Source organism: Pseudoliparis swirei, chromosome 22, assembly GCF_029220125.1.
Source record: "Pseudoliparis swirei isolate HS2019 ecotype Mariana Trench chromosome 22, NWPU_hadal_v1, whole genome shotgun sequence".
NCBI lineage: Eukaryota > Metazoa > Chordata > Actinopteri > Perciformes > Liparidae > Pseudoliparis > Pseudoliparis swirei.
The window spans coordinates 6,230,966-6,257,866 of NC_079409.1; the positions used below are offsets into that span (position 1 = coordinate 6,230,966).

At 43.0% G+C, this 26,901-nt stretch overlaps 1 protein-coding gene across 2 annotated transcripts; it reads right to left on the reverse strand.

Moving 5' to 3' along the window:
• Positions 1 to 1,219: 1,219 nt before the first annotated feature.
• xrcc1 (X-ray repair complementing defective repair in Chinese hamster cells 1) lies at positions 1,220 to 26,375 on the reverse strand. Of its 2 annotated transcripts, XM_056444541.1 has the most exons (17): positions 25,764 to 26,375; positions 25,547 to 25,639; positions 24,738 to 24,845; positions 24,472 to 24,630; positions 23,777 to 23,854; positions 23,050 to 23,173; positions 21,778 to 21,884; positions 21,179 to 21,359; positions 20,870 to 21,104; positions 19,912 to 20,028; positions 12,818 to 12,899; positions 12,625 to 12,724; positions 9,688 to 9,736; positions 7,930 to 8,066; positions 7,607 to 7,697; positions 7,437 to 7,512; positions 2,011 to 2,204 (listed from the first exon to the last, which is right to left on the reverse strand). In XM_056444541.1, the coding sequence occupies exons 1-17, from the start codon at positions 25,812 to 25,814 to the stop codon at positions 2,097 to 2,099; spliced, it is 1,896 nt and encodes a 631-aa protein (XP_056300516.1). In that variant the 5' UTR covers positions 25,815 to 26,375; the 3' UTR covers positions 2,011 to 2,096. The 2 variants fall into 2 exon arrangements, with proteins under 2 accessions (XP_056300515.1, XP_056300516.1); XM_056444540.1 differs by lacking the exons at positions 7,437 to 7,512; positions 7,607 to 7,697 and having other exon boundaries at positions 1,220 to 2,204.
• Between the last annotated feature and the right edge of the window lie 526 nt (positions 26,376 to 26,901).

A 26,901-nucleotide genomic window follows, 5' to 3' on the forward strand; every position in this document is an offset into this window, starting at 1 on the left:
AGAAATCCTGTGCAAAAAACCTGAACAACCATAACAACGGTACCTGCATGATAATGTTGGGTGATTTGTTTTGTCTGAAAGTGATTAGAAATGTGGTTCTGGCAGTCACCTTTAGGACTGTTCCTATTGTGTTGCAATATTAATTAAAGTCGATTAAATTACCAACAGAGAAACAGCATTTAAGGTCAACGTGAAAACAAATCCACAAAAAACATGTGAATAGGAATTTCCGAGTTTACCTCCACGTCTCAATAACATTTCATCCCTTCACAATTTTATCCTTTTAGACATTTCTGTGAAACTCTCATAGTACTTGACGTAAATACCCGTGTTTTGTGAGGTCTCAGTGAACAAGGACCACCAAAATGTAATCGGTTCATCCTTGAGTCCAAGAAAAAATGTTAGGACACGCCTTCCAGGGCAACGTCGAGTATTCATCCCCTCTACTTCTAAATAACTAAGGATCGTAATATGGACCCAGTAGTATTTATTTGCACATCGCCCCTTTCAAGAAACACAGTGGGAGCCTGTGGTAATGAGGATGGCAATGTTAGCAGTCATCCAAGGTTATTGCCAAGATTCACGAAAACTAATAAAAATGCAAAGAGCTGGACGAGATCAAGGTGACAAGAATTAAAGGGAAACTTTGCTGTTTGAACAAAGTCAACTTGTCTAATGGGAAAATTTGAAGGCGGCGCGGCCTCTCCCCCATCTCCACGACAGATATGCATTTAGATGAAATATGACGTCGTTTCAGGATGATGCCCTTAGCTGCTGTCAATTTCCCAAACTCCTAAAAGGATTTGACCTTGCACTCTCCTTATTACGAAAAGCAAATCAACGGCAGGTATGGGATTGCAGGTGGTGCTAAAATGCATCACACTTAACTGTGTGTGTGTGTGTGTGAAAATTGACCGCAGGCAATAAGAATAATACAAATAAAAAGTCTAAGCCTTTCCATCTTTCCTGCAGCCCCTCCCCCCTTCCACCCCCTCCACACATCCACATTACACTTTTCTAATCCCCCGGACTGAAGAGGAGACCCAGTGGCTCAGGGATGCCAAACAAGACGAGAAGTACAACAGAGAATGGAGAGAGGGACTCGAGGCGGGAGAAGGAATGAAATGGAAGAGAGCCAACAGAGAGGAAGGCAGAGGAAGGGATGAGAGCAGCAGAGTGCCGAGGCCGCTCGACGAAGAAAAAAACGAGAACAAATACGTTAATTAAAAAAATCGTTATTTTTTATTTAGACAAAATAATTAATTAGGAAAAGAACATAAAAACAAAAGAAAACGTAAAGACGCTGCCGAGCGAGCAGAATGTAAGCCCGACATCTCGAGTCTTAAGAAGCGAGTGACGCAAAACTCTGACGTCTGTTTCACGTCCTCACATCTGTCGAGCCGGTTCATTTCTTTGATTTACACATGAATGAATTTGTACATGAATAAAAAACCCAAACCACAAACTCAAGACGTATCAAACTTTAAACACACAGAAAATCATCACCACTATCCCGCCGTGTGGCATTTAATACAATTAGAAAAGGAGAAAAAAACAAACGGCTTCCCAGTATTCATTTTCTAGAATTGTGTTGTCCTGGGTGTCTTAAATAAAATGTCGCTGTTCACCCGACGTCGAGCTGCTCGCATACACGAGTCAAGAGTCTTATCGGTGCCGCTGGCAACCAGCACTGGGCGATAACTCATTTCCAGACGGCGGAGCCCGAGGTACCCGAGCCCAGGAGCCGAGTCCTGAGCCAGAGAGAGCGTGCTTTGTTCACGCCGAGCTAGAAATGAAAAACTTCAACAACAAAAAAGGATAATGACAAATCTGAACCTTATCCGAGTATTAACCTCAAAAGACACAATTTGTAATTAAAAAAAATACGTTTTCCCCATCGTGGCCGAAAGGTGAGAACACGTGTCACAAAACCCCCGAGGACCAAGAACATTTCATAAGTTTACAGTGAGCGGGAACTTTATTGCTTTTCTGAAAGTGATCTGAAAAAGGAAGAAAAAAAAATGTCCGTGGCGTTCCCCATTGTTCAGGATGCGAAGTGCGAGTGTGTCTGTGCACACCTGGCTGTAGGTCGTTGCTCAGGGCACGACCGTGTAGGGCTGGTAGGGCAGCGTCTTCTGCCGCTGGTTGATTGCGTAGATCCAGGCCGGTTTGACGAAGTTCAGATTGCCGTTCTCCATCAGCGCCTGAGACGGAGGCGAGAGGAACGGAGGTTATCTTGTTGCAGGAAGAGGCAGAACTGAAAGATCGGATAGTAAAGACTCGCTGCTAATTCCGGGTGGATATGAGACAATTCTCACTACAATTTCAAACAGATAAAGGGCAAAAAACACCTGAATCAGCTTACTGTATACTTTACAACTTGAAGGCTAAAACAATTTAAGCTAGAAGCGGGCGCACCGGTAAGCGCATACCGCCCATATATCACAAGATTGGGCGTTGAATTATGAACATTTTCGCGTGGTGCATGGTGGATGTGATGACATATGGCAAAAGAAAATTTTGACCTTTTCATGACCTTGACGGCGACCAGATGGAGTCCCAAGGCTAATCAAACGATCCCGGATAACCTTAATCATCCCTGGGTGCATGCGATTCGGTTTGTAATACTGCGTGTCGAATAACACGCATACAAATAAATAATGCGGCGAGTCAAAACGCAACCTCCGCATTTTCAATACGAAGAGTAGTCCAGCGTGTTTTCAAACAGGCTTACTGCTTCCAAGACAAATTGCGAGTCATCTTTTTTTCCCCTTTCTTACTTTTGTATCGCCGAGGCATTACCGGAGCGAAAACAAAGCAGCCATGCAAATAAAGTGCGTATTCAATATTTCTTAGAGTCGCGTTGGGCGGCGTTGCGAGAGCAGAAAGAAGCAAGAGACTCAACTGGCCGTCTTCAAAGGAGTCGTGCCACATCGCTGGTCACCACAAAACTACCGTCTCGTCATGTAGTCTCGATCAGTCTGGAGCAAAGCCGGAACCAAATGAACCTTTGGATTCATGGGACGATTCAGTTTCTTGTGGACTACGTTTTTAGCCGCGGCGACTTTCTCCCGTTAAAATACGATGTGCCGCGGCAACGAAACTCTGCGTTGTTAGAATTTACGTGAAAAAGCTTCCGGCTCAAAGTCTGGGCGGATCAGCGGGAAAAGAACAGAGGGCAAGTGTGATGACCACACCAGTATGGAGGTAATTGGCTGCTCTCTCGGATGAAAGGGGAGAAAGCATCAAAAGCGCCACCAGGTTTACCGAACAAATAGAGGCGGCGTGTGGCCGTTCCTGGAAGGCCGAGCCGGCCAATTCTACGTTCCAGGTATGGGATTGCAGGAAAAGAAATGCATCACACTTAACTGTGTGTGTGTGTGTGTGAAAATTGACCGCAGGCAATAAGAATAATACAACAAAAAAGTGCCAAGCCTTTCCATCTTTCCTGCAGCCCCTCCCCCCTCCCCCCCCCTCCCACATCCACATTTAACTTTTCTTATTCCCCCGACTGCAGAGGAGACCCAGTGGCTCAGGGATGCCAAACAAGACGCAGAAGTACAACAGAGAATGGAGAGAGGGACTCGAGAAGCGGAGAAGGAATGAAATGGAAGAGAGCCAACAGAGAGGAAGGGATGAGAGCAGCCGAGTGCCGAGGCCGCTCGACGAAGAAAAAAACGAGAACAACATGCTAATTAAAAAATCGTTATTTTTTATTTAGACAAAATAATTAATTAGAAAAGAACATAAAACAAAAGAAAGACGCTGCCGAAGACGCCCGACTTTTCCGAATTTAGCAGAATGTAAGCCCCCGGATTATCTCGAAGTCTTGGTAGCTTAGTAGCACGAAAAACTCTGATCGCCTGTTTCACGGCCTCACATCTGTCGAGCCGGTTCATTTCTTTGATTTATACATGAATGAATTTGTACATGAATAAAAACCCAAACCACAAACTCAAGACGAGATCAAACTTTAAACGCACAGAAAATCATCACTCACTATCCTCGGGCCGCGGTGGCATTTAATACAATTAGAAAAGGAGAAAAAACAAACGCTTCCAGTATTCATTTTCTAGAAATTGTGTTGTCCTGGGTGTCTTAAATAAAATGTCGCTGTTCAACCCGACGCCGAGCTGTTTCTCATACACGAGTCAAGAGTCTTATCGGTGCCGCCTTGGCAACCAGCACTGGGCTTATAACTCATTTCCAGACGGGCGGAGCCCGAGATACCCGAGCCCAGGAGCCGAGTCCTGAGCCAGAGAGAGCGCTGCAGTTTTGTTCACGCCCGAGCCAGAAATGAAAACTTCAACAACAAAAAGGATAATACAAATCTGAACCTTATCCCGAAAGTATTAACCTCAAAAGACACAATTGTAATTAAAAAAGACGCTTTCCCATCGTGGGTCGAAGGTGAGAACACGTGTCACAAAACCCCGAGGACCAAGAACATTTCATAAGTTTACAGTGAGCGGAACTTTATTGCTTTTCTGAAAGTGATCTGAAAAAGGAAGAAAAAATGTCCGTATGCTGCCCTCATTGGTCAGGATGCGAAGCGCGAGTGTGTTGCAGCATTACCTGGCTGTAGGTCGTTGCTCAGGGCACGCACCGTAGGGTTGCAGGGCAGCGCCTTCGCCGCTGGTTGATTGCGAGATCCAGGCCGGGTTTGATCGATTTAAGTTCAGATTGCCGTTCTCCATCAGCGCCTGAGACGGAGGCGAGAGGAACGGAGGTTATCTTATTGCAGGAAGAGGCAGAACTGAAAGATCGGATAGTAAGGCAAGGCAAGGCAAGGCAAGTTTATTTATATAGCACATTTCATACATGAATGCAATTCAAAGTGCTTTACAAAAAATAGATCAAGAATAAGAAATAAAAAAAAAAAAAAAAAGGAATACAAAGTGCATCAGCAATAATTAAAAAAGGTATAAAGCATAAAAGAAGATTAATAAAGAAAAAAATAAAGATAAAAATCTATGCAAAGAATCATTCCTTCTGTCGTTGTCTTATTATTTGTGATTAATACAAGATTCAATTTAAGGCAATGGAGAACATAAACGTTTTTAGCCTGTTTTGAAAGTAGTAAGAGTTGGTGCAGATCTAAGCTCTTCCGGAAGTTTGTTCCAACTGTGTGTGGCATAATAACTGAATGCTGCTTCACCATGTTTTGTTTTAACCCTGGGAACAGTTAGCAGACCGCCCCAGATGACCTAAGAGGCCTAGAGGGTTCATAAGGTGGAAGCAAGTCAGAGATATATTTTGGACCTACACCATTTAGAGATTTATAAACGAGCAGCAGTATTTTGAAGTCGATTCTCTGATGTACTGGTAGCCAATGCAGAGACCTGAGAATGGGTGTAATGTGTTCAACTTTCTTAGTCTTTGTTAGGACTCTGGCAGTGCATTCTGAATAAGTTGTAGCTGTCGAAGTGCTTTTTGGGAGATCTGAAAAGACTATTACAATAGTCTAACTTACTGAGATGAAGGCGTGAATTAGTTTTTCAAATCTTGTTTGACATAAACTCTCTAATTCTTGCTATATTTTTTAGATGGTAATAGGCTGATTTTGTTATTGATTTGATGGGTATTAAAATTCAGATCCCAATCAATTATAACACCTAAATTTTTAACTTGATTTTTCGACTTTAAAGAAAGGGAGTCCAGATGAGCACAAACTTTCAGCCTTTCTTCTTTAGCACCAAACACAATTATCTCGGTTTTATTTTCATTTACTTCGAGGAAATTTTGCACATCCAATCATTGATTTGGTCTGTGCACTGACGCAGTAAGTCTATGGAAGCATAGTCACTTGGTGAGAGAGCTATGTATAGTTGAGTGTCGTCCGCATAATTATGGTAAGCGATTTTGTTATTTTGCATAATTCTGCCTAAGGGGAGCATGTAGAGGTTGAATAGAAGAGGCCCAAGGATTGAACCTTGTGGAACTCCACACGTCATGTTAGTCCGCTCAGATACATAGTTGCCAATGGAGACAAAATAGTCTCCATTGGCAATTAGTAGAACTCTAACTGCTAATTCGGGTGGATAACGAACCAATTCTCACCCACAATTTCAAACAGATAAAGAATAAAAAAACACCTGGTCCCAACACTGCTGTACTTTAACTTGGAGGGCTAAAACAATTTAAACTAGAACGGGCACTCGGTAGAGCGCATACCTTCGCATATCACAAGATTGGGCATTGAATTATGAACATGTTGGCATTAGTTGCATGCCAATTGGACAAAAATGTATCGTGCTATGGTAAAAAAAAAGAGTTTGACATTTCCATGACCTTGACCTTGACCTTTGACCCGATTGATCCCAAAATCTAATCAAATGGTCCCCGGATAATAACCAATCATCCCACCAAATTTCATGCGATTCAAGAACATTTTGACCTGTTCATGACCTTTGACCTTGACCTTTGACCCGATCGATCCCAAAATCTAATCAACTGGTCCCCGGATAAAAAACAATCATCCCACCAAATTTCATGCGATTCGGTTCAATACTTTTTGAGTTCTCATAAAGATTTTTACCTGTTCATGACCTTGACCTTGACCTTTGACCCGATCGATCCCAAAATCTAATCAACTGGTCCCCGGATAATAAACAATCATCCCACCAAATTTCATGCGATTCGGTTCAATACTTTTTGAGTTCTGCGAAAGATTTTTACCTGTTCATGACCTTTGACCTTGACCTTTGACCCGATCAATCCCAAAATCGAATCAACTGGTCCCCGGATAATAAACAATCATCCCACCAAATTTCATGCGATTCGGTTCAATACTTTTTGAGTTTTGCGAATAACACGCATATAAATAAATAAATAAATAAATAAATACACGGCGATCAAAACATAACCTTCCGGCATTTTCAATGCGAAGGTAACTAGAACGGGCACTCGGTAGAGCGCATACCTTCGCATATCACAAGATTGGGCATTGAATTATGAACATTTTGGCATTAGTTGCATGCCAATTGGATAAAAATTGACCGTGCTATGGTAAAAAGAAGATTTTGACCTTTTCATGACCTTGACCTTTGACCCGATCGATCCCAAAGTCTAATCAAATGGTCCCCGGATAATAACCAATCATCCCACCAAATTTCATGCGATTCGGTTTACAACTTTTTTTGTTACGCGAATAACACGCATACGAATAAATAAATAAATAAATACACGGCGATCAAAACATAACCTTCCGCATTTTCAATGCGAAGGTAATTAAAACTTGTTTTCAAACAGAGCTTACTGCTTCAATACAAATTGCAAGGTCATCTTTTTTCCCCCTTTCTTACTTTGTATCATCGAGGCATTACCCGGAGCAGAAAACAAAAGCATGCATGCAAATAAAAGAGTCGTATTCAATGTTCTTAAGGTCGCGTTGGGACGGCGTTGCGAGGCAGAAAGAAGCAAGAGACTCAACTGACGTCTTCAAAGGAGTCGTGCCACCCTTCGCTGGTCACCACAAACTGCACCGTCTCCGTCATGTAGTCCTCGATCAGTCTGGAGCAAAGACGGAACCATCAGACACGCGTTCAACGGGACCGATTCAAAGTTTGCGACGGACTCGTTTTCCGCGTGTCGGCGACTTTCTCACCCGTTAAAGGCCACGATGTACCGCAGCAGCAGGCGCCTCTCGTTGTTGGGGAATTTACCGTAGAGGAAAAAGCGCTTCCCGCTCAGGAAGTCTGGACGGATCGGCAGGAGAAAAGGAGCAGAGGAGGGCAAGTGATGACCACACAGTATGGAGGAGTGATTACAGCTGCTCTCGGATGAAAGGGGGAGAAAGCATCAAAGCGCCACCAGGACACCGAACAAATGAGGCGAGCGTGTGGCGTTCCTGGAAGGCCGAAAGGCCGGCCAATTACGTTGCGCCGGGGGTTTTGCGACACGGCGACCAGAACAAAAGAGGACGCGGACCTGGCAGCACGGGGATGGGGTGGTCCTCCTCAGCCTCGGCGTCGGTGTTTTCATCTGTGGAGCCCCCGTACGGATCCTCCTGCATCACCTGCCTCCCGTCCGCTGCTGCTTTCTTCTGTCTGCTCTCGTTCTCCACCCTATTGCAGGCGCAGGAAAAAGGACACGTTATGTATCCTTCATGAGGCGTGGCGACAAGAAACTTCTTCTCCTTTTCCTTTTTCTTCTAGCCTTCTTTTAGCCTTCTTATTCTTCTTTTTCTAGAAGAAAATAATAAGAAGAAGAAGGCGAGAAGAAGAAGCAGAAGTCTAGAAGAAGAAGGCTAGAAGAAGTCTAGAAGAAGAAGAAGGCTAGAAGAAGAAGAAGAAGAAAAAGAAGAAGGAGGCGAGAATAAGAATGAAAAGAAGGCGAGAAGAAGAAGGCTAGAAGAAGAAGGAGAAGAAGGCTAGAATAAGAAGGTTAGAAGAAGAAGGCTAGAAGAAGAAGGTTAGAAGAAGGCTAGAAGAAGAATGAGAAGAACGCTAGAAGAAGAAGAATGAGAAGAAGGCAGAAGAAGAAGGCTAGAAGAAGAAGAATGAGAAGGCTAGAAGAAGAAGGTTAGAAGAAGAATGAGAAGAAAGCTAGAAGAAGAAGAAGGCTAGAAGAAGAAGGTTAGAAGAAGAAGGCTAGAAGAAGAAGAAAGCTAGAAGAAGAAGAAGACGGCTAGAAGAAGGTTAGAAGAAGAAGGCTAGAAGAAGAAGAAGAAGAAGAAAGCTAGAAGAAGAAGAAGACGGCTAGAAGAAGAAGGTTAGAAGAAGAAGAAGAAGAAAGCTAAAAGAAGAAAGCGCCTTCTTCTTCTTCTTCTTCTTCTTCTAGCCTTTTCTTCTCATTCTTCTTCTTCTTCTTCTTCTTCTTCTTCTTCTTCTTCTTCTTCTTCTTCTTCTGACGTTGGTCAATACAGAGCCCCCCACCCACCCTTGTATGGAGCGAATGAATCCGTCCCAGAAGTAAAGCTACTTCTCGTCGAGGCTGTGAGACAACAGCACAATAGTTCGGGGGTTACGCACAGCGGCATCCTTCAACTCCACAGAAGGACTCGCGTGTGAACGTCTCACCACACGGACGTGGACGAGCGGAGAAGATGCAGAGAATCCGGAGCGCTGAGTGGAGGAGAAGCCCTCACAGGGGAATAAAAGACCCAAACGTTTCCTCGTCACGATTCCGCGTCTGCTCGAGTTTCCCCGAAGCTTTCGCCGGATGTCGGCGGGCCAAATCACAGGTGCGCGTTCGTCTTGATCCCGTTCTTCTTTTTCTTCTTCTCAATTTCCAGGGTGCTTTGAACAAATGGGAGACGGACTGCAATCCTGTCTCTCTACCTCACAGGACAAAGGGCTTTACGATTTGCCCGTCTAACATCGATCGTAGGATGAGGGGCCGTGCCTGTGGGTTCAGGACCCTTCCAGATGCAGACGGGAGGTCCACCTGTCGACCTTGTGATTAGAGGTCACATAGGGGCTCCTAGGGGAACCAGTCGATGGTGTCACTTTTTCCACTTCAATCAGAGGGCTTGCTCAGAGATCCCCGTTTGTCGACCTGTAGCCAACTTAAGTTGTAGTGTGAATGAATCAAAAGTTGACTGAAGTAAAAGTGCAATTACTAATTTTAGTACGAATACCCGGGTCATATATTTTAAACGTGGGGCACCAAGATCGCAGGGATCAAAGTCAACGGCCTCCAATTACACAGCAAACAGGATTAATTATGATTATTTGTTCCGTTTACCTCTGCAACTCGTCCTCCGTGTCCACGGCAGACCCCTCATCACTGCCTCCTGTGGAATAAAATGTTTAATTTGTCAATATGGTCAAATATTAATTGAAAGACATGTCTGGTGAACGCCAAAACAAATTGTGCGAGAGATAAGTTTCATATATTTATAGTTGACGACATCGGTTAACTGACAACTGGAGGTTGTTGCTCCGTCCTCGTATCTTATCGCGCCATCACTGCATGCTGTCCCCAATCCTAAAACTAATTAACGATGATAATCTACCGTCAAAAGAATTCAGCGCGCTTTATTATCTATATCTATTTCTTTGAGATTTAGACACGGAGCTTAATCTTGCCATGGTCACATTCTCCAAAACACAACAACATTATATCCTCAGTATGCGTAGCAGCAGGAGGAACATGCTGGATGAATCCACATGTCTGTGACACACACACTTGTTAGCAGTTTAAAAGACGCAACGGCGCCGCTCTCCGGTGCTGTTGAGGGGGAACGAAGACCAAGCGGGTCGAATTCAAATGCCGCCTCCCCGCTATGTGTCCGGGTCGCTCCGTGTTTGTTGTGTCACCTCACTGATGCACACCGGCGCTCCACTTCTGGCGCCGCATTAACATAGAAATGAGAATCATGCGCAAGTCCCTTCACGGCGATTGCATCTCGCCTCCGTTCCTTTCCTGCATCACCCCCCCCCCCCAAACAGCGGCTACAGTATGTATGTTGTTCTCGTCCTTTTCACGGTGCCGTCGTCAACTCATCCATTTCCAAGTGCTTTATAAAAGCCGTTCCATTTCTGTCTCATGCCGGGGCCCGAACGTTGGCCCCCTTGTCCCTCTCAATTCATTCAGTCGTCTTCAGCTCCAGAGTGCCTCTGTCTGACACTTCCCGTGAGTCAGACACTTGCAATTCAGCTCTTGGATCTTTATATCTAAAATATATATTACAAATATATTATATATAAATAAATATATACATATATAAATATAATATATATAATGTATATATAAAATATATAATACACACTACCGTTCAAAAGTTTGGGGTCATCCAGACAATTTCGTTTCTTCCATGAAAACTCACTTTTATTTATCAAATGAATTGAAATTTGAATAGAAAATATAGTCAAGACATTGACAAGGTTAGAAATAATGATTAATATTTGAAATATTAATTTTGTTCTACAAACTTCAAGCTCAAAGGAAGGCCAGTTGTATAGCTTATATCACCAGCATAACTGTTTTCAGCTGTGCTAACATAATTGCACAAGGGTTTTCTAATCAGACATTAGTCTTCTAAGGCGATAAGCAAACACAATGTACCATTAGAACACTGGAGTGATAGTTGATGGAAATGGGCCTCTATACACCTCTGGAGATATTTCATTAGAAACCAGACGTTTCCACCTAGAATAGTCATTTACCACATTAACAATGTATAGTGTGTATTTTTGATTAATGTTATCTTTATTGAAAAAAAGTGCTTTTCTTTGAAAAATAAAGACATTTCTAAATGACCCCAAACTTTAAATTATATATATATATATATACACAGTTTCTGCTTTATCAGGTTTTGGCTGAGAAACCTTATGGTTTTTTGTTTGCTCTTGCAGAGTTAAAGTGTGATCCGTTTCAAGTTGTAAATTGAGTAAATTGAAAGAGAGAAAAAAGCCGAACTTCCATGCTAACAGGAAAGGAAGGGAAAGGGGACTCAATAAAACCGAAAGAGGAATTTTATAATTTTTTGTTTCAAAGTCTCTGTTTTCTGATCTGCGACAGAAGTTAAGCTTAACCCTCCTGTCGCCTTCGGGTCAATTTGACCCGATTCAATGTTTAATGTCGTGTTCTTTCGGGAGTCAACAAACAAACATAAAGTACCTCGCACTTAAACTTGGAAAACAATATTAATTCTAATAATTTTCTGGAGATTTTAATAGCTGGGGTCATATTGACCTCAAGGGTAAAATATGTTAGTAAATATAAAGGTAACAGGAGGGTGAAACATTGAATCGGGTCAAACTGACCCGAAGGCAACACAAGGGTTAAGTTACTAAACTGTAACCCAATAGTCATGTTGTGTTATTAACAAAGATCTGTGGCCCAAAGTGATAACATTTAAGAAAACGTTTTATTAAAACACTAACGGGCTGCAGCCGTTATCTAGAAAACAAAAAAGGGTGCATACAATTCTATAGAAAATCAAATAATTGTTGAAAATGAATCAGTGAAGGAGAACATCGTTTGAGTTTGGACGAAGAGAGAAGCTCACAGATGTATGTATATATATATATATATATATATTACGGCAGGACTGCATCATTTTTAAAATAGAGGAAGAAACCGAGGAAATATACATTTCACGTATAAATTCAAAATGCGTTCTCAATGCGATGCACTACTTTTGTGTCCTCTTTTTTGCCTGGTCTATATTTTTTCGCAGCGATTACTCAGTAATAACACATTCAGTTATTAGTTGTATATCATCTTCTATCGGATATTTACGGGACGTAAACCGACGCGATTCCTTTACGTTCAACAGCTTTAAGTGAGTCACACGACTTAAAAGAAAATGTTGGCTTGAACCTTCAGCAGACGGGAGTTTTTCATTTGTTCCTTTATTCTCAAACGTCATGCCTCTTTGATCTTGGCTGTCATTTATTCCCTTTTTCCTCTATTTCACCTTGACAATAGACCTTCTCCTCCCATCGCTACGCCCATCTGTCCGCCCGTTGCGATTAATTTAAGCGACAATTTTCAAACACAATGCGACTCTTTGAGCGGCCTGCAGCCTTCAGCGCTAATGTGCTTCTTTATTTCTTTTTTTCAATCTGAAATATGCAAAGAACTAAAAGTGAAGTGCGGAGTCATTTAAATATTATTGGATCTGAAACAAAGTCGTTCAAATGCACTTTTAAATGAAAGACCTTTGACTCAAACCTGGTTCTTCCACATCAGTGGAGCCGGCATACTCGTCATCATCCTTCCTCTTCTCCGGTGTCTTTTTGGGGGTCACCTGCCTCTGCGGCTTCTGCGGACTCTGCAAGGACCCCCGGGACGGAGCGTTAAAACCCACGGACGCTCATCGAAAGGTTCTCATTTGGTATGGGCTCACTTAAAAGTACAAATCCACCTTTGTGTTCGTTTCCTCCTCGCTCTGGTCGTCCACTTCCATTTCGCTCTCCGAGCTCGACTCGCCTCCATCCATCAGATACCTGAAAGGGAGACAAAGAACGGGGGGGCAGAATGTGTCGGGATGATTAAAGGCCGGAAGCGAAGCAACCGGCTCGATACGTCTCGCAGCCTATTAGCCTGACAGCGTCTCAAACGCCGGTGGGTAAGGAAACCGGTTTAGAGCGAAGGTACCGAGCGATCAATGTCGGCATATCAAACACTTTGAAGTTCGCCTGCCGTGGACGAGTCTAATTACCTTCGCATTGAAAATGCGGAAGGTTATGTTTTGATCGCCGTGTATTTATTTATTTGTATGCGCGTTCCTCGCATAACTAAAAAAGTATTAAACCGAATCGCATGAAATTTGGTGCGATGTTTGGTTATTATCCGGGGACCATTTGATTAGATTTTGGGATCGATCGGGTCAAAGGTCAAGGTCATGAAAAGGTAAAGATCTTCTTTTTACCATAATTTGTATCCAATTGGCATGCAACTAATGCCACAATGTTCATAATGCAATGCCCAATCTTGTGATATGCGAAGGTATGCGCTCTACCGAGTGCCCATTCTAGTTTCTTTTTCGGTTCTTTTGAAAAGCTTTGACGAGTTATCTTCGGGGCAAAAAAAAAAAAAAAACTATAATGAAGATCTCTCGTTACGAAATCGAGACTTATTCAACATACAGTATCCCGCTAATGAAGAGCACAATGTCTGCTGCCATCTCCAGACAGTGAGTCGGTGTGCCCGTCAGATCGTCGAGCAGCATCTCAGACTCGGGATCTGACACAATTAGAATTGGGGGGGGGGGGGGGCAGAAAAAAAAGAAGAACAAAATCTACGAAAGTATTGAAAAGCAACCGTCATGGAAACACACGATGTAAGACTCGACTTGAAGTGCGACGTAAGAGAATTGCAGAGTCGCCGTGTCCCGTGACAGCTGCCGCCAGACTGACCATGTGCTTCACAACTGACTCAGAACTAATTGTTTTGCACATATTGTTCAATAGGTGTGCATTATGACTGGGGATGTGACCTTAAAAGGCTAAAAATGCTTTTTTTCCAATTCATCTCTAGATTTGTTCTTTGGCTAGATATATTGAAACATGGGCCTCCTGTGCAGATAATTAAGCTCCATTAAAAACCTCAAAATGTACAACAGTAGCACAAGAAAAAAAATCCACAAAAAATGATTTGATTATGCCGTTAGCAGACAGATCATGAAGGCATCTGCAATTATCTTGGCAAAGGTTAAGAGAAAAAGAAAGCCAAATGTTCTAAATGTGAGGGTTCAATGAGGATGTGACATTTCTATGCCCCCCCCTCCATATTCCCTCAAGCGACGACAGTTACCTGCTCAGCTTGAAAGTGTCGAGTGCTACCACCGAGTGTAATTATTTCCTCTCACTCAGTTGGGAGACATTTCTCTGACCTATGCTTTCCAGCTTCATATAACTCAGCGTTCAGGAAATTGGAAAAAGGGCACTGTGGTCGACAGGAGTAATGCAGAATCTGTTGCTTATGGCAATACGTGTTGTCACCTCAGAAGCACTCACTCTGTCAGCGCGCTTGACAGGGGGGGGGGGGGGGGGGGTTTGTTCTAAAGGGTGAAAAACAAGCTATACGAGAGCTGAAACGCATTCGGATGTGAAACACGCCAAGAACAGATGCTCCGTTTCCTACCGACGAGAACCCGAGAGGCTGAAATGCACTCAAACCATTACTTAAAAAACGGAACACAATGTGAATCAGCAACAATGTGGATTTTTTTTTTTTAAATGTGCTTGTGGAATACATGTAGGTCATTTATTCATCAGATAATTTATTATTACAGTCCTGCTTCAACCACAGGAACTTTGTTTTCTTCTATTAAAGCTTTTTTTAAATTTATTGCTGTTGGGATGTTAAAAGAAATTCATCAAATATGCAAAAAAATTAAAATTCTAAAATGCATTAACTTAATTAATTAATTGAAGGCTGAACTGCTGAAAAAGACACAGGAAGTTTAAAGGAAATGAAAAGTCCAGCAGGGGAGAGAGGCGGCACTGTTTGACCTCTCAGTGGAGCGTTTAACCTCTTCTTCCTTTGGTTTTCTGTAAGAAACGGGTATTTATTTTATTTTGGTTCTTTTTCATGAAATAAGATAAAGATGAGTTCATCACTAACATAGTGCAGATTTGTTTAGTTACTCCAGGATTTAAATCTATTTCTCAAAGATTCGTTGGTTCCTTTCTCCGTTTTAAAATCACTGTAAATGTAATATCGTCACGTTTGTGACTATCGATCACAGAAAACGAGACATTTGTTGGCGCCACTATTTTTGGGCAATTTACTTGCAAAACAACCAAGAAAAAAACAATATTAACAATATCAGCCCTACACTTTGACACTTTTGACAATTAAAGATGCAGTGGATACGTTTAACGTGATCGCTCCGGTAATTTAAGTCCAACATGCAATCTATTTTCCAATTCATCTTCGGGAGCCCGATTTTTAATGAGAAATGTGTTTAATTATTCGTCTCTTTTGTGACGGGATGTGTGACGAGCTGCTCGAGGGCTTTTCGGCTCTAACCTCTTTCTGTCCATCTCCGGATCCTCGCTGATCGGGCAGTAACTATGGAGAATGCATCCTTGTCTGACGTCACCATTTCTTTTTAATATGCATCCACTTCACGCTGCGTATACCCCCCCCCACCCTCCCCCTCCAGATGCTCAGCGAGGCCGCGTTCCCGTGACCGACGGAGCAACAGTTTGAGAGTGTGCGTATTTGTTTGGGCACTTGTCATCATCAAAGTAAGTGGACCCTTTAATTACCCATAGCAGATGCAGCTTTTAAATAAAGGACACATCATCAAAGCGGCGCACTCCACGCGCCGCAACAAAAGCGGCGCTGGGCAGGGGAATGGATTAGTGTGGCAACGAGAGACGGGGGATGTGGGGGGGGGATCTTCGACAGAGAGGCGAGCGAGAGGGAGAATGATGGAGAACCGAGCGAGCAAAGTTTCATGCGGCGTGACACGCGGACCTAACTCCTCGAGCCGAGTCTTCGGGTCGACATTATTCCGTGCAGGCCGAATGAGGGACGATGACAGGAGAGCCCCCCCCCCCCCCCCTTGTAACGAGGCCTCTAATTAGCGAGCCGGCTGGGTCGAAATTGCGATCGCAGCGGGGCATCAGCTGCTCAAGGTTACGATGCTCTCTGTGGCAAGTGAGCCTCACCGCTGCGAGGGGGCGGAGGGGATTTGTGGACGCTTCAATCAGCGCGAGTGCCGCGCGCAGATTGGACCGCGCGGACGTGGCTTGGCAACAAGAAGCGGGATCCCGTTCCAGCGGCCGAGCCGGAGGCCGCTGCGAGCGGCAGTTTCCACGCGGGCGTCACCTCCGGTTCCACGTGCTCCGCCATCGCGGTGACGGTCCTCTGTGTTTCAGCCGTTCGCCCTCTCACCGTTTGGGGGGGAGCTTCTGTTTCCTCTGGTGGCAGTCCATGACCCACTCCTTCCGTACGATGGTGCCCCCTGCTGATTTCACCTGGCTGTACTTGGGGGTGTTGGCGAAGGCACAGCTGCAGATTAGTGGGCCAAAACAAAACACACACACACACACACACACACACACAGTGAATCTGACGACTCTGACAGCAGCGATCAAGATGCCATCAAACTGAATTACTGGGAGCGGTAATAAGGCCGTTAGTCAATCAACAATCTGTTTCAATTATAAAAGAATCAACTGCAGATAAAAGTTTCATGACAGAAGATCTCTGGAACAATTAAGAGGCCATCATTTCGAAGAAAAAAAATTAGATTAAGTAATATAAACAAATACCAAAAATGGATTTTGTCCCACGACTTTAAACACCCGTACACATCAGACACTTGCCATAATATTTAAATGCATATTAATCCCAATAAATGAGAGGTTACGCTTCGATGATGTTCTTCTAAGATAAATGTCAAAAATCAGTTGTATTGACTGATAAAGTATTCATCCTTTTGAGGATGTGTTGATGTAATCGTCAGGCAGTGTGTGCACAGCGGTGTTGTATGTCTGGTATCCAGGCATCATTCGGAGCCGCCCTTGCCCGCAGAGGACTTAGTTTATTGTGTTGCTTGCGGCAAAAACATTTTGATGTAGTGGAAATATAAAAATCTAATTACTTTTCCTTCTGTGAAAACTGGCAAAGGCGATCACGTTCAGCAAACGACCGTGTTATTAAAATAACATCGACTCAAACGTCAGACTCCGGTGTTTTCAGACGGCTTCACGACTGCAGGTATTTCATACAAGCTGCACGTGGCACAATAAAAAAAGACGCGTGATAGATTCTCTGCGTCATTAATACTAAGCTGTGCAAAAAAGGTAATAATTAAGTAATGAATTCATAAACGGTGAAGCAACTCAAGCGTGCAGTTTTCACACGGCTGCTCGGTACTTACATGAGGTGTGTGGCGTTGTCCAGTCGGGTCGATACTTAGCCCCATGTCCAGAGCCTTTTTCCTGAGCTCCCCTCTGAAGGGGTTCTGAAGCCGCTGAGGACAAACACGACGCCCATCATCCGCTTGAATGGGACCGCGTCCCGCTGGCTTTCTTGTTTGGGTTTAGGCTCGTGTTTGAATGAGTTTCTCCCGCTTCTTGTCTGCAGACTTCTGTGCCGGGAAGCTGGACAAGCGATATATATTTTTTAAAGGCTCTTTGTGTTAAGATTCAGACGGCGATGTGTGAGTTCATTACCTTTTGGCGGCGCCTGGGCGCGTGCCGGCGGGCTCGGCGTGCCGCCGGGCTCGGCTTGTGTTTAGCTGTCATGCCTTGACCTCTGGTGAGGCACCCGCCGTTTTCTTGCGGCGGGCCGGAGTCAGACTGACGCTTTTGCTGAACTCCAAATTTTCTTGCTGGCGCCTGTGGGGTGAAGAAGAAAAAAGAAGTATCTTTCTGTGTTAAAGTCAAAGTGACATGGACCCGTTGAGGGTTTTGTGTCAGCGCCGAGTTATATTGATGCATTTAAATATGAACCAGACGATGTCATATTTCAAGGTGTTTTTTCTTTTTCAAAGCTGATGAAAGCTGCAACTCTTGCACACGGGACAAGTTCATTCAATAAATTGGAATTTGCCAAATAAGAAAGTGTTTTAAAAAAACAGAGGAATGAAGCACACGGAATGAAAAGTCAAGAACCTACTGAAACGTATAAATCAAGATCCCATTCCACAACCAGATGTATTGCCTGTGCTTCTTCTTCTTCCCTCTTCTTCCAAGCACCTCTAGCTTTTCCTGAAACGGCTCTCCTCAAAAATGCTGATGATGTTTTTTCACTGTGGTGAGGCAGAGCTGGAGGAGGACGCCAGCCTGACGAATGGGGGCCGCCACCAACCTGCAGGGCGGCAGCAGCGTAACTCAAGCGCTCACTCTGGGGAGACACTGAAGACAGAACAGTGCAGGGTTCAGACACATGTTGACCGATGGATTTCCAGGACTTTTCCAGGACTTTAAACCAAATTTCCATGACCAAACATGTTTTTAAATCTCGGTGCATACATGAAAAAATTAGAAAATGTTATATTTAAGCTTAGAGTGATAATTCCAAGACATTCAGTATAACCTTACATGACACACATGAATGAGAGACAATCGTTTGATTAAAAGAATAAACATTTTCATTCTTTTTAAAAGTTATATTCATTATTTAAAACTCAGCGTGAAATCTCCAGGATTTTTCCAGGCTTGGAAATAACCATGATAAAAACCCATGACTTTTCCAGGTTTTCCATGACCGTAGGAAGCCTGACTGCTAGTGAGGGAACAAAGTAGCTTTATAATAAAGAATGTCTTTGAAACATCCCTTTCCGCTTTAAATTAAATATTTAATTAGTGCTCTCTTTGCACTTTTTTTTAATTGGTCACTGGGATTAGCACTTTTTTCAAACAAGGACACGAAAGCTTTTCATTGGGCTTCAGCGGCCGTTAAATTCATACTTGCAAACTCATGAGGGGTGAAAAAGGTGACAACGGGGGGGTGCAGGTGACTTTTTTGTTGTTGTCTCCACACCACATCCACGTTGTTTGATGACACCTCAAAGCTTTTATAACTACAGTCTTTTGATTGTTCTGACCGCAAATCTAAATAATAACAACAAACAATTTCCCTGATGCGTTCGGAGATTGTATAAACCAAACCACTCATCTAGGATATAGTATGCAGACTACTCGATGATTAAAATACTCGTTAGTTGCAGCCCCGATGTTGCCGTTGATAAAAGGCCAGAGCGTTGTGCTGTATTCCAAGTTGTCCCATAGAAAGTACGTCTGTCGCCATCAATGCGTTTCACAGTGAAATGCCGTAACACTGGAATACCGTGTATAATATAAGTGGCTTTGGAACAATATAAAAGGGCTGAGCGGAGGACTTTTGTATTGGGGCGGACACTTAGACAGCCATTACGCTCTGTAATCTTCCACAACACTGGTTCTGAATAATCCCATTAATTCTAAACGCAACAGAAGCCTAACGGAGACCAAAGCCGTCCGTCACCTCGCTGAGTGGGAGCCCGGACGCAAACGTATTCGTCCTCAAACCAAACGCAATCAGCCCCCCGAAGAAAGAAAAGTACGACGGGACTTCCGAAAAAGAGCGCGCAAAGTTTCATGCGGCGTGACACGCGGACCTAACTCCTCGAGCCGAGTCTCCCGGTCGACATTATTCCGTGCAGGCCGAATGAGGGACGACGACAGGAGATGTTTACGAGAGCCCCCCCCCCCCCCCTTGTAACGAGGCCTCTAATTAGCGAGCCGGCTGGGTCGAAATTGTGATGGCAGCGGGGCATCAGCTGCTCAAGGTTACGATGCTCTCTGTGGCAAGTGAGCCTCACCGCTGCGAGGGGGCGGAGGGGATTTTCGGACGCTTCAATCAGCGCGAGTGCCGCGCGCAGATTGGACCGCGCGGACGTGGCTTGGCAACAAGAAGCGGGATCCCGTTCCAGCGGCTGAGCGTCACCTCCGGTTCCACGTGCTCCGCCATCGCGGTGACGGTCCTCTGTGTTTCAGCCGTTCGCCCTCTCACCGTTTGGAGGGGAGCTTCTGTTTCCTCTGGTGGCAGTCCATGACCCACTCCTTCCGTACGATGGTGCCCCCTGCTGATTTCACCTGGCTGTACTTGGGGGTGTTGGCGAAGGCACAGCTGCAGATTAGTGGGCCAAAACAAAACACACACACACACACACACAGTGAATCTGACGACTCTGACAGCAGCGATCAAGATGCCATCAAACTGAATTACTGGGAGCGGTAATAGGGCCGTTAGTCAATCAACAATCTGTTTCAATTATAAAAGAATCAACTGCATATAAAAGTTTCATGACAGAAGATCTCTGGAACAATTCAGAGGCCATCATTTCGAAGAAAAAAAATTAGATTAAGTAATAAAAACAAATACCAAAAATGGATTTTGTCCCACGACTTTAAACACCCGTACACATCAGACACGTGCCATAATATTTAAATGCATATTAATCCCAATGAAATGAGAGGTTACGCTTCGATGATGTTCTTCTAAGATAAATGTCAAAAATCAGTTGTATTGACTGATAAAGTATTCATCCTTTTGAGGATGTGTTGATGTAATCGTCAGGCAGTGTGTGCACAGCGGTGTTGTATGTCTGGTATCCAGGCATCATTCGGAGCCGCCCTTGCCCGCAGAGGACTTAGTTTATTGTGTAGTGGAAATATAAAAATCTAATTACTTTTCCTTCTGTGAAAACTGGCAAAGGCGATCACGTTCAGCAAACGACCGTGTTATTAAAATGACATCGACTCAAACGTCAGACTCCGGTGTTTTCAGACGGCTTCACGACTGCAGGTATTTCATACAAGCTGCACGTGGCACAATAAAAAAAGACGCATGATAGATTCTCTGCGTCATTAATACTAAGCTGTGCAAAAAAGGTAATAATTAAGTAATGAATTCATAAACGGTGAAGCAACTCAAGCGTGCAGTTTTCACACGGCTGCTCGGTACTTACATGAGGTGTGTGGCGTCGGGTGTCCAGTCGGGTCGATACTTAGCCCCCATGTCCAGAGCCTTTTCCCTGAGCTCCCCTCTGAAGGGGTTCTGGAAGCCGCTGAGGACAAACACGACGCCTTCCATCATCCGTTTGAACGGGACCTGCGTCCCGCTGGCTTTCTCTTGTTTGGGTTTAGGCTCGTGTTTGGAATGGCTCTCCCGCTTCTTGTCTGCAGACTTCTGTGCCGGGGAAGCTGGACAAGCGATATATATTTTTTTTAAAGGCTCTTTGTGTTAAGATTCAGACGGCGATGTGTGAGTTCATTACCTTTGGCGGCGCCGGGGCTCGGCGTGCCGGCCGGGCTCGGCGTGCCGGCCGGGCTCGGCTTGTGTTTGGGCGTCGCGGCCTTGACCTCTGGTGAGGCACCCGGGCCGGTTTTCTTCGCGGGCGGCGGGCCGGAGTCAGACTGACGCTCTTTGCTGAACTCAAATTTTCTCTTTGCTGGCGTCTGTGGGGTGAAGAAGAAAAAAGAAGTATCTTTCTGTGTTAAAGTCAAAGTGACATGGACCCGTTGAGGGTTTTGTGTCAGCGCCGAGTTATATTGATGCATTTAAATATGAACCAGACGATGTCATATTTCAAGGTGTTTCTTCTTTTTCAAAGCTGATGAAAGCTGCAACTCTTGCACACGGGACAAGTTCATTCAATAAATTGGAATTTGCCAAATCAGAAAGTGTTTTTAAAAAACAGAGGAATGAAGCACACGGAATGAAAAGTCAAGAACCTACTGAAACGTATAAATCAAGATCCCATTCCACAACCAGATGTATTGCCTGTGCTTCTTCTTCGTCTCCTTCTTCTCCAAGCACCTCTCAGCTTTCCTGAAACGGCTCTCCCTCAAAAAATGCTGATGATGTTTTTCGTACCTGTGGTGAGGCAGAGCTGGAGGAGGACGCTTGGCCTGACGAATGGGAGCCGCCACCAACCTGCAGGGCGGCAGCAGCGTAACTCAAGCGCTCACTCTGGGGAGACACTGAAGACAGAACAGTGCAGGGTTCAGACACATGTTGACCGATGGATTTCCAGGACTTTAAACCAAATTTCCATGACCAAACATGTTTTTAAATCTCGGTGCATACATGAAAAAATTAGAAAATGTTATATTTAAGCTTACAGTGATAATTCCAAGACATTCAGTATAACCTTACATGACACACATGAATGAGAGACAATCGTTTGATTAAAAGAATAAACATTTTCATTCTTTTAAAAGCATATTCATTATTTAAAACTCAGCGTAAATCTCCAGGACTTTTCCAGGCCTGGAAATAACCATGTTAAAACTCCATGACTTTTCCAGGTTTTCCATGACCGTAGGAAGCCTGACTGCTAGTGAGGGAACAAAGTAGCTTTATAATAAAGAATGTCTTTGAAACATCCCTTTCCGCTTTAAATTAAATATTTAATTAGTGCTCTCTTTGCACTTTTTTTTAATTGGTCACTGGGATTAGCACTTTTTTCTGACAAGGACATGAAAGCTTTTCATTGGGCTTCAGCGGCCACTAAATTCATACTTGCAAACTCATGAGGGGTGAAAAAGGTGACAACGGGGGGGGGAGGTGCAGGTGACTATTTTGTTGTCGTCGCCACACCACATCCACGTTGTTTGATGACACCTCAAAGCTTTTATAACTACAGTCTTTTGATTGTTCTGACCGCAAATCTAAATAATAATAACAAACATTTTAAGAAAAAAGGTCCTCTGAATAATTCAGTGATCGGGCCCTAATAATAGTAATAACAACTTTACATTATCATTATATATAATATGGTTAAAGTCATTCATGAACCAACTTCCTTTTTTTAACTTGTGTGCTCTGCTGAGCTTTGAGCCTGTTCATGAGTCTGTTCCATGATTCTGTTCCGTGACTCTGTTCCATGATTCTGTTCCAGGAGCCTACTCCTTCGACGTGTCCCATCAAAGATGTTTTATTGTGAAGATCACCACATCGCATGTTCTCCTTGTCTCACTCCATCTCATAAACGCCGGCCGTCCAATTTACCTCCCCCCCCACCCCAAACAAAAACTCTTCGGATCTACACTTTTCATGTGGGTGACCTACTTTGATTTCAAAACGGCGAATTTCGCCGAAAGGTGACAAGTTTGCAGGTATGTAAATTAAAAGAAATGGATTTACCTTTGACTGGGGTACTGGACTTTGTTGCATTGTCCCGACTAAAAAAGAGACTTCCGGGCTGAAGGCTGGGACTCGTTGAAGGAGACTCGTCCTTCACTCTGAACTGGCCCAACTTTGTCAGTTTCTGGCAGAAGAGAAGAAAATTAAAACCAAACGAGAATGTGGAGCGACTGATACTGCTACACACACTGGGGTGAGAAGGTGTGCCACGTTTTAGCTCTGAAAATATAAATATTACATATTACGGTCAAAGGAAATATAAATATTACATATTACGGTCAAAGGAAATATAAATACTACATATTACGGTCAAAGGAAATATAAATACTACATATTACGGTCAAAGGAAATATAAATATTACATATTACGTTCAAAGGAAATATAAATATTACATATTACGGTCAAAGGAAATATAAATACTACATATTACGGTCAAAGGAAATATAAATATTACATATTACGGTCAAAGGAAATATAAATACTACATATTACGGTCAAAGGAAATATAAATACTACATATTACGGTCAAAGGAAATATAAATATGACATATTATGGTCAAAGGAAATATAAATATTACATATTACGGTCAAAGGAAATATAAATATTACATATTACGGTCAAAGGAAATATAAATACTACATATTACGGTCAAAGGAAATATAAATAGTATACTACATATTACGGTCCAGTTTTGAGTTTTGAAAACGAGACTTGGCATGACTCACCGGGGAGGATATTGGAGGCGGATCATTTTTGTCAGGCGGCGAATGAAACTTAACAAAGGCCAGTCCGTACGCTATATTCTGAAAAGTACACAGACAGATACATCTTTGAGTTGATCTCACAAGTAACAATGAATAAATGCTCTTTTGCAGAAAAAGGCAATGCGGTCAAATGCTGTTAATGAAATGAATGCATTACTGTATATATTCTTTTAATAATACAGATTTAATACTAGTGTTTCAAAATATCACTAAACAAAAGGAGCACAACAACATAACTCTGATTTAATGAGCCCAAGTTTCTAGGTTGCATCACCGTTCTAGCTAGTAAACAGCTACAGTTACTCAAGCTGAAATTCAGGAGGGGAAGTTGACCCGACAATTCTGCATATCTTACATAATCTCAAAGTCATAAAGCGAAGCAGTTCATCTGCGTGAGAATGAACACAATGATTGATGGGCTTTATTGCAAGATGCAACAGCTAAAGTCTGGGCTGGGGCACTAAATTGGTCTCTGATTACACGTGGACACTTTCTTATCCCAGTAAGCTTTATATGTTTGTTATCTTAACTTAACGTTCTGTTGTATCGCTGTACGGTAAAAGCGCTGTAAGAATATTACAAAATGGTTAATAAATCGAGATGAATGTGTCAGTGTGCACTGCGTGTTCAATTCAAACAGCGAGCTGGGCCCTTACCTTGCTGTATGGCTGGCTACACACAATTTTCACTCTGTCCCACTTTTCCTGTGCCGAGCTCTTCTGCAGCTGGTGGGGCCCAAAGAAACGCACCCGGTTCATGTTGGTGCCGTTGCGGCTCTCCGTGGGGGACATGAAGGAAGACGTGACCAGGAGAACCTCGGAAAGATCGACATCAACGTATAAAAAAAAGGAACAAAACACAGCAGCAGAGTAATTACAATAACTTGGAGGCGATATGCTTTGCACTCGGTTTTCAAGAATACCTCATAGTCCTGGTCTCTGACAGTCAAAGAATTCCCCACCAGCACCTCGATGAAAGCCGAGCCTTCATTCCCAATATCAATGCTGTGCACCTGCTCCTGCTTCTCGAACTGAGAGAAAAGTAAAACAGCACAAGTCAACAAAGCGTACAATAGAAACCAAGACAAAGGAGCTCCGAGAGTAGATGAAAGAGGTTAAAATAAGCAATCCCTAGTTTGTATATCAAATAAATACATTCATACATATGGACCAACTGGTCCTTACTAATCACATACTTTGTAATATGGATCTCCTAATCATCAAAATGTCCCTTTTAAGATACTGTGTCAAATTGTATAACTTGAATATTTAACGCCTCAGGCAGGAGGTGAAAAGAGACAAAGATAAGCACAATCAGTTGCGACATCGTCTCACAGCTTTGTAGTAGCAGCATTTTGAATAGACAGGCAGTTTATACTTAAAGCCAAAACAATAAAGACAACTGGCCCAACAGGACACAAGGACAGTATGTCAACAAAGTGGGAGTGGAAGTCAACCTGTTTGCATTGGTGACAGTACTGCAGGTATTTGCAAATGACCTCACATTTCTGAATTTAACAGGAAACTGCACAATCGTACATCAATTATTGGTTAAAAAAAAAGAAGAAGAAAAAGGCAAGTTGGATTCGAAGCTTTCCTTTCCTTTAGTGGAGTAACATCATGAAAAGGGAACAGGAAGGGCAATAGGAGACATAAAGAAATCTAGTTCTGTAAAAATAAAAACAGTAATGTAGATTTGAGCACGAGTGTTTGATTGGGATCAAAAACACACCTGCAGAATGACCGAGGTCTGCTTCTCCCCGTCTCGCGCTGCTTTCCACTTTCTGTAGGTGTCGGAGCTCAGCAGGTTGTCTGCTTTGTGGGTCTGTTTGGCATCATGACAACAAGTGAGTGGAAGAAAGTTACCCGATTTGGCTGAATACAAATATGCATCTGTAAAACTTGCCATCAGGGCACACAAATGCAATGCGAGTGAGAAGGGAACTTACGACGTCCTCGGTGCTGCAAGACACGACGTGTTTGAGTTGGATTTCTGGCATGTTGTTGGATCTTAATAGATTGCAGATTAATTAGCCAGCTTAAGGGAAACAAACCAATCGGGCGCTTGTTTTACCACGAAGTGATATCGTAACCAAATAATCGAACATAACCCACATTAAGTCGTCTTTAAATGGCTTTAAATGCAGCTTCAACAACTGAAGTAGTTTCACTTTGCTGCTGGTCCACCGTCAGCTAACGTGAAAGCATGCTAGCAAACAATAGGGAGTGAACGTGTTCCGATTCGCGTGGCGATTTTAAAACACCAAGAGGGCGGTTACGCACGAGCCTTTGACGTTGATATGTGTATAAAATAATAGCCGCTTGCTTTGGCTTTACAGTAAACACAACATTATGTACATTGACGCTTTTAATTTTAAGATAAATGTGCATGAAGGCGAACTCATATTCCCACCAAAAGGCTGCGCTGCGCGATGACGCAACTTCCTTCTTTCAACCAATGAGAGAGAGTTGTGTTCTTCTTCTGCAGTTTAATAGCAGCATCGTAGCAGCTCTATCGCCACCACTCGCTCACAATGTGTACAGACAAGTGAGACGAATATAACACCAAATACTTAATTTATATATTTATTTACATTTATATATATATATATATTTATATGAATAATTTATAATTATATATATATATATATAAACTGCAGTAGATCGCTGGCGATCTTTGCACACTCAGCACTTTATCCTGGACACTTTAACCTGCTGGAAATTCACTTCGTCACTGCCTTGTGTACAGGACTGTCTCAGAAAATTAGAATATTGTGATAAAGTTCTTTATTTTCTGTAATGCAATTAAAAAAACAAAAATGTCATGCATTCTGGATTCATTACAAATCAACTGAAATATTGCAAGCCTTTTATTCTTTTAATATTGCTGATTATGGCTTACAGCTTAAGAAAACTCTAAAATCCTATCTCATAAAATTTTAATATTTCCTCAGACCAAGTAAAAAAAAGATTTATAACAGCTGAGTGTTTGTCAAGGCTCAGGAAACCCTTGCAGGTGTTTCGAGTTAATTAGACAATTCAAGTGATTTGTTTAATACCCTACTAGTATACTTTTTCATGATATTC

What these genes read in the sequence shown, in the direction of transcription:
- xrcc1 (XM_056444540.1), bottom strand. Translation starts at nt 25,814, where the DNA reads ATGCCAGAAATCCAACTCAAACACGTCGTGTCTTGCAGCACCGAGGAC. An exon ending in CCAGCTCTGCCTCACCACAG is followed by an intron (nt 21,360 to 21,777) that starts GTACGAAAAACA and finishes TTCACCCCACAG; the next exon opens with ACGCCAGCAAAGAGAAAATT. An exon ending in AGGAGGAAACGAACACAAAG is followed by an intron (nt 12,725 to 12,817) that starts GTGGATTTGTAC and finishes GGGTCCTTGCAG; the next exon opens with AGTCCGCAGAAGCCGCAGAG.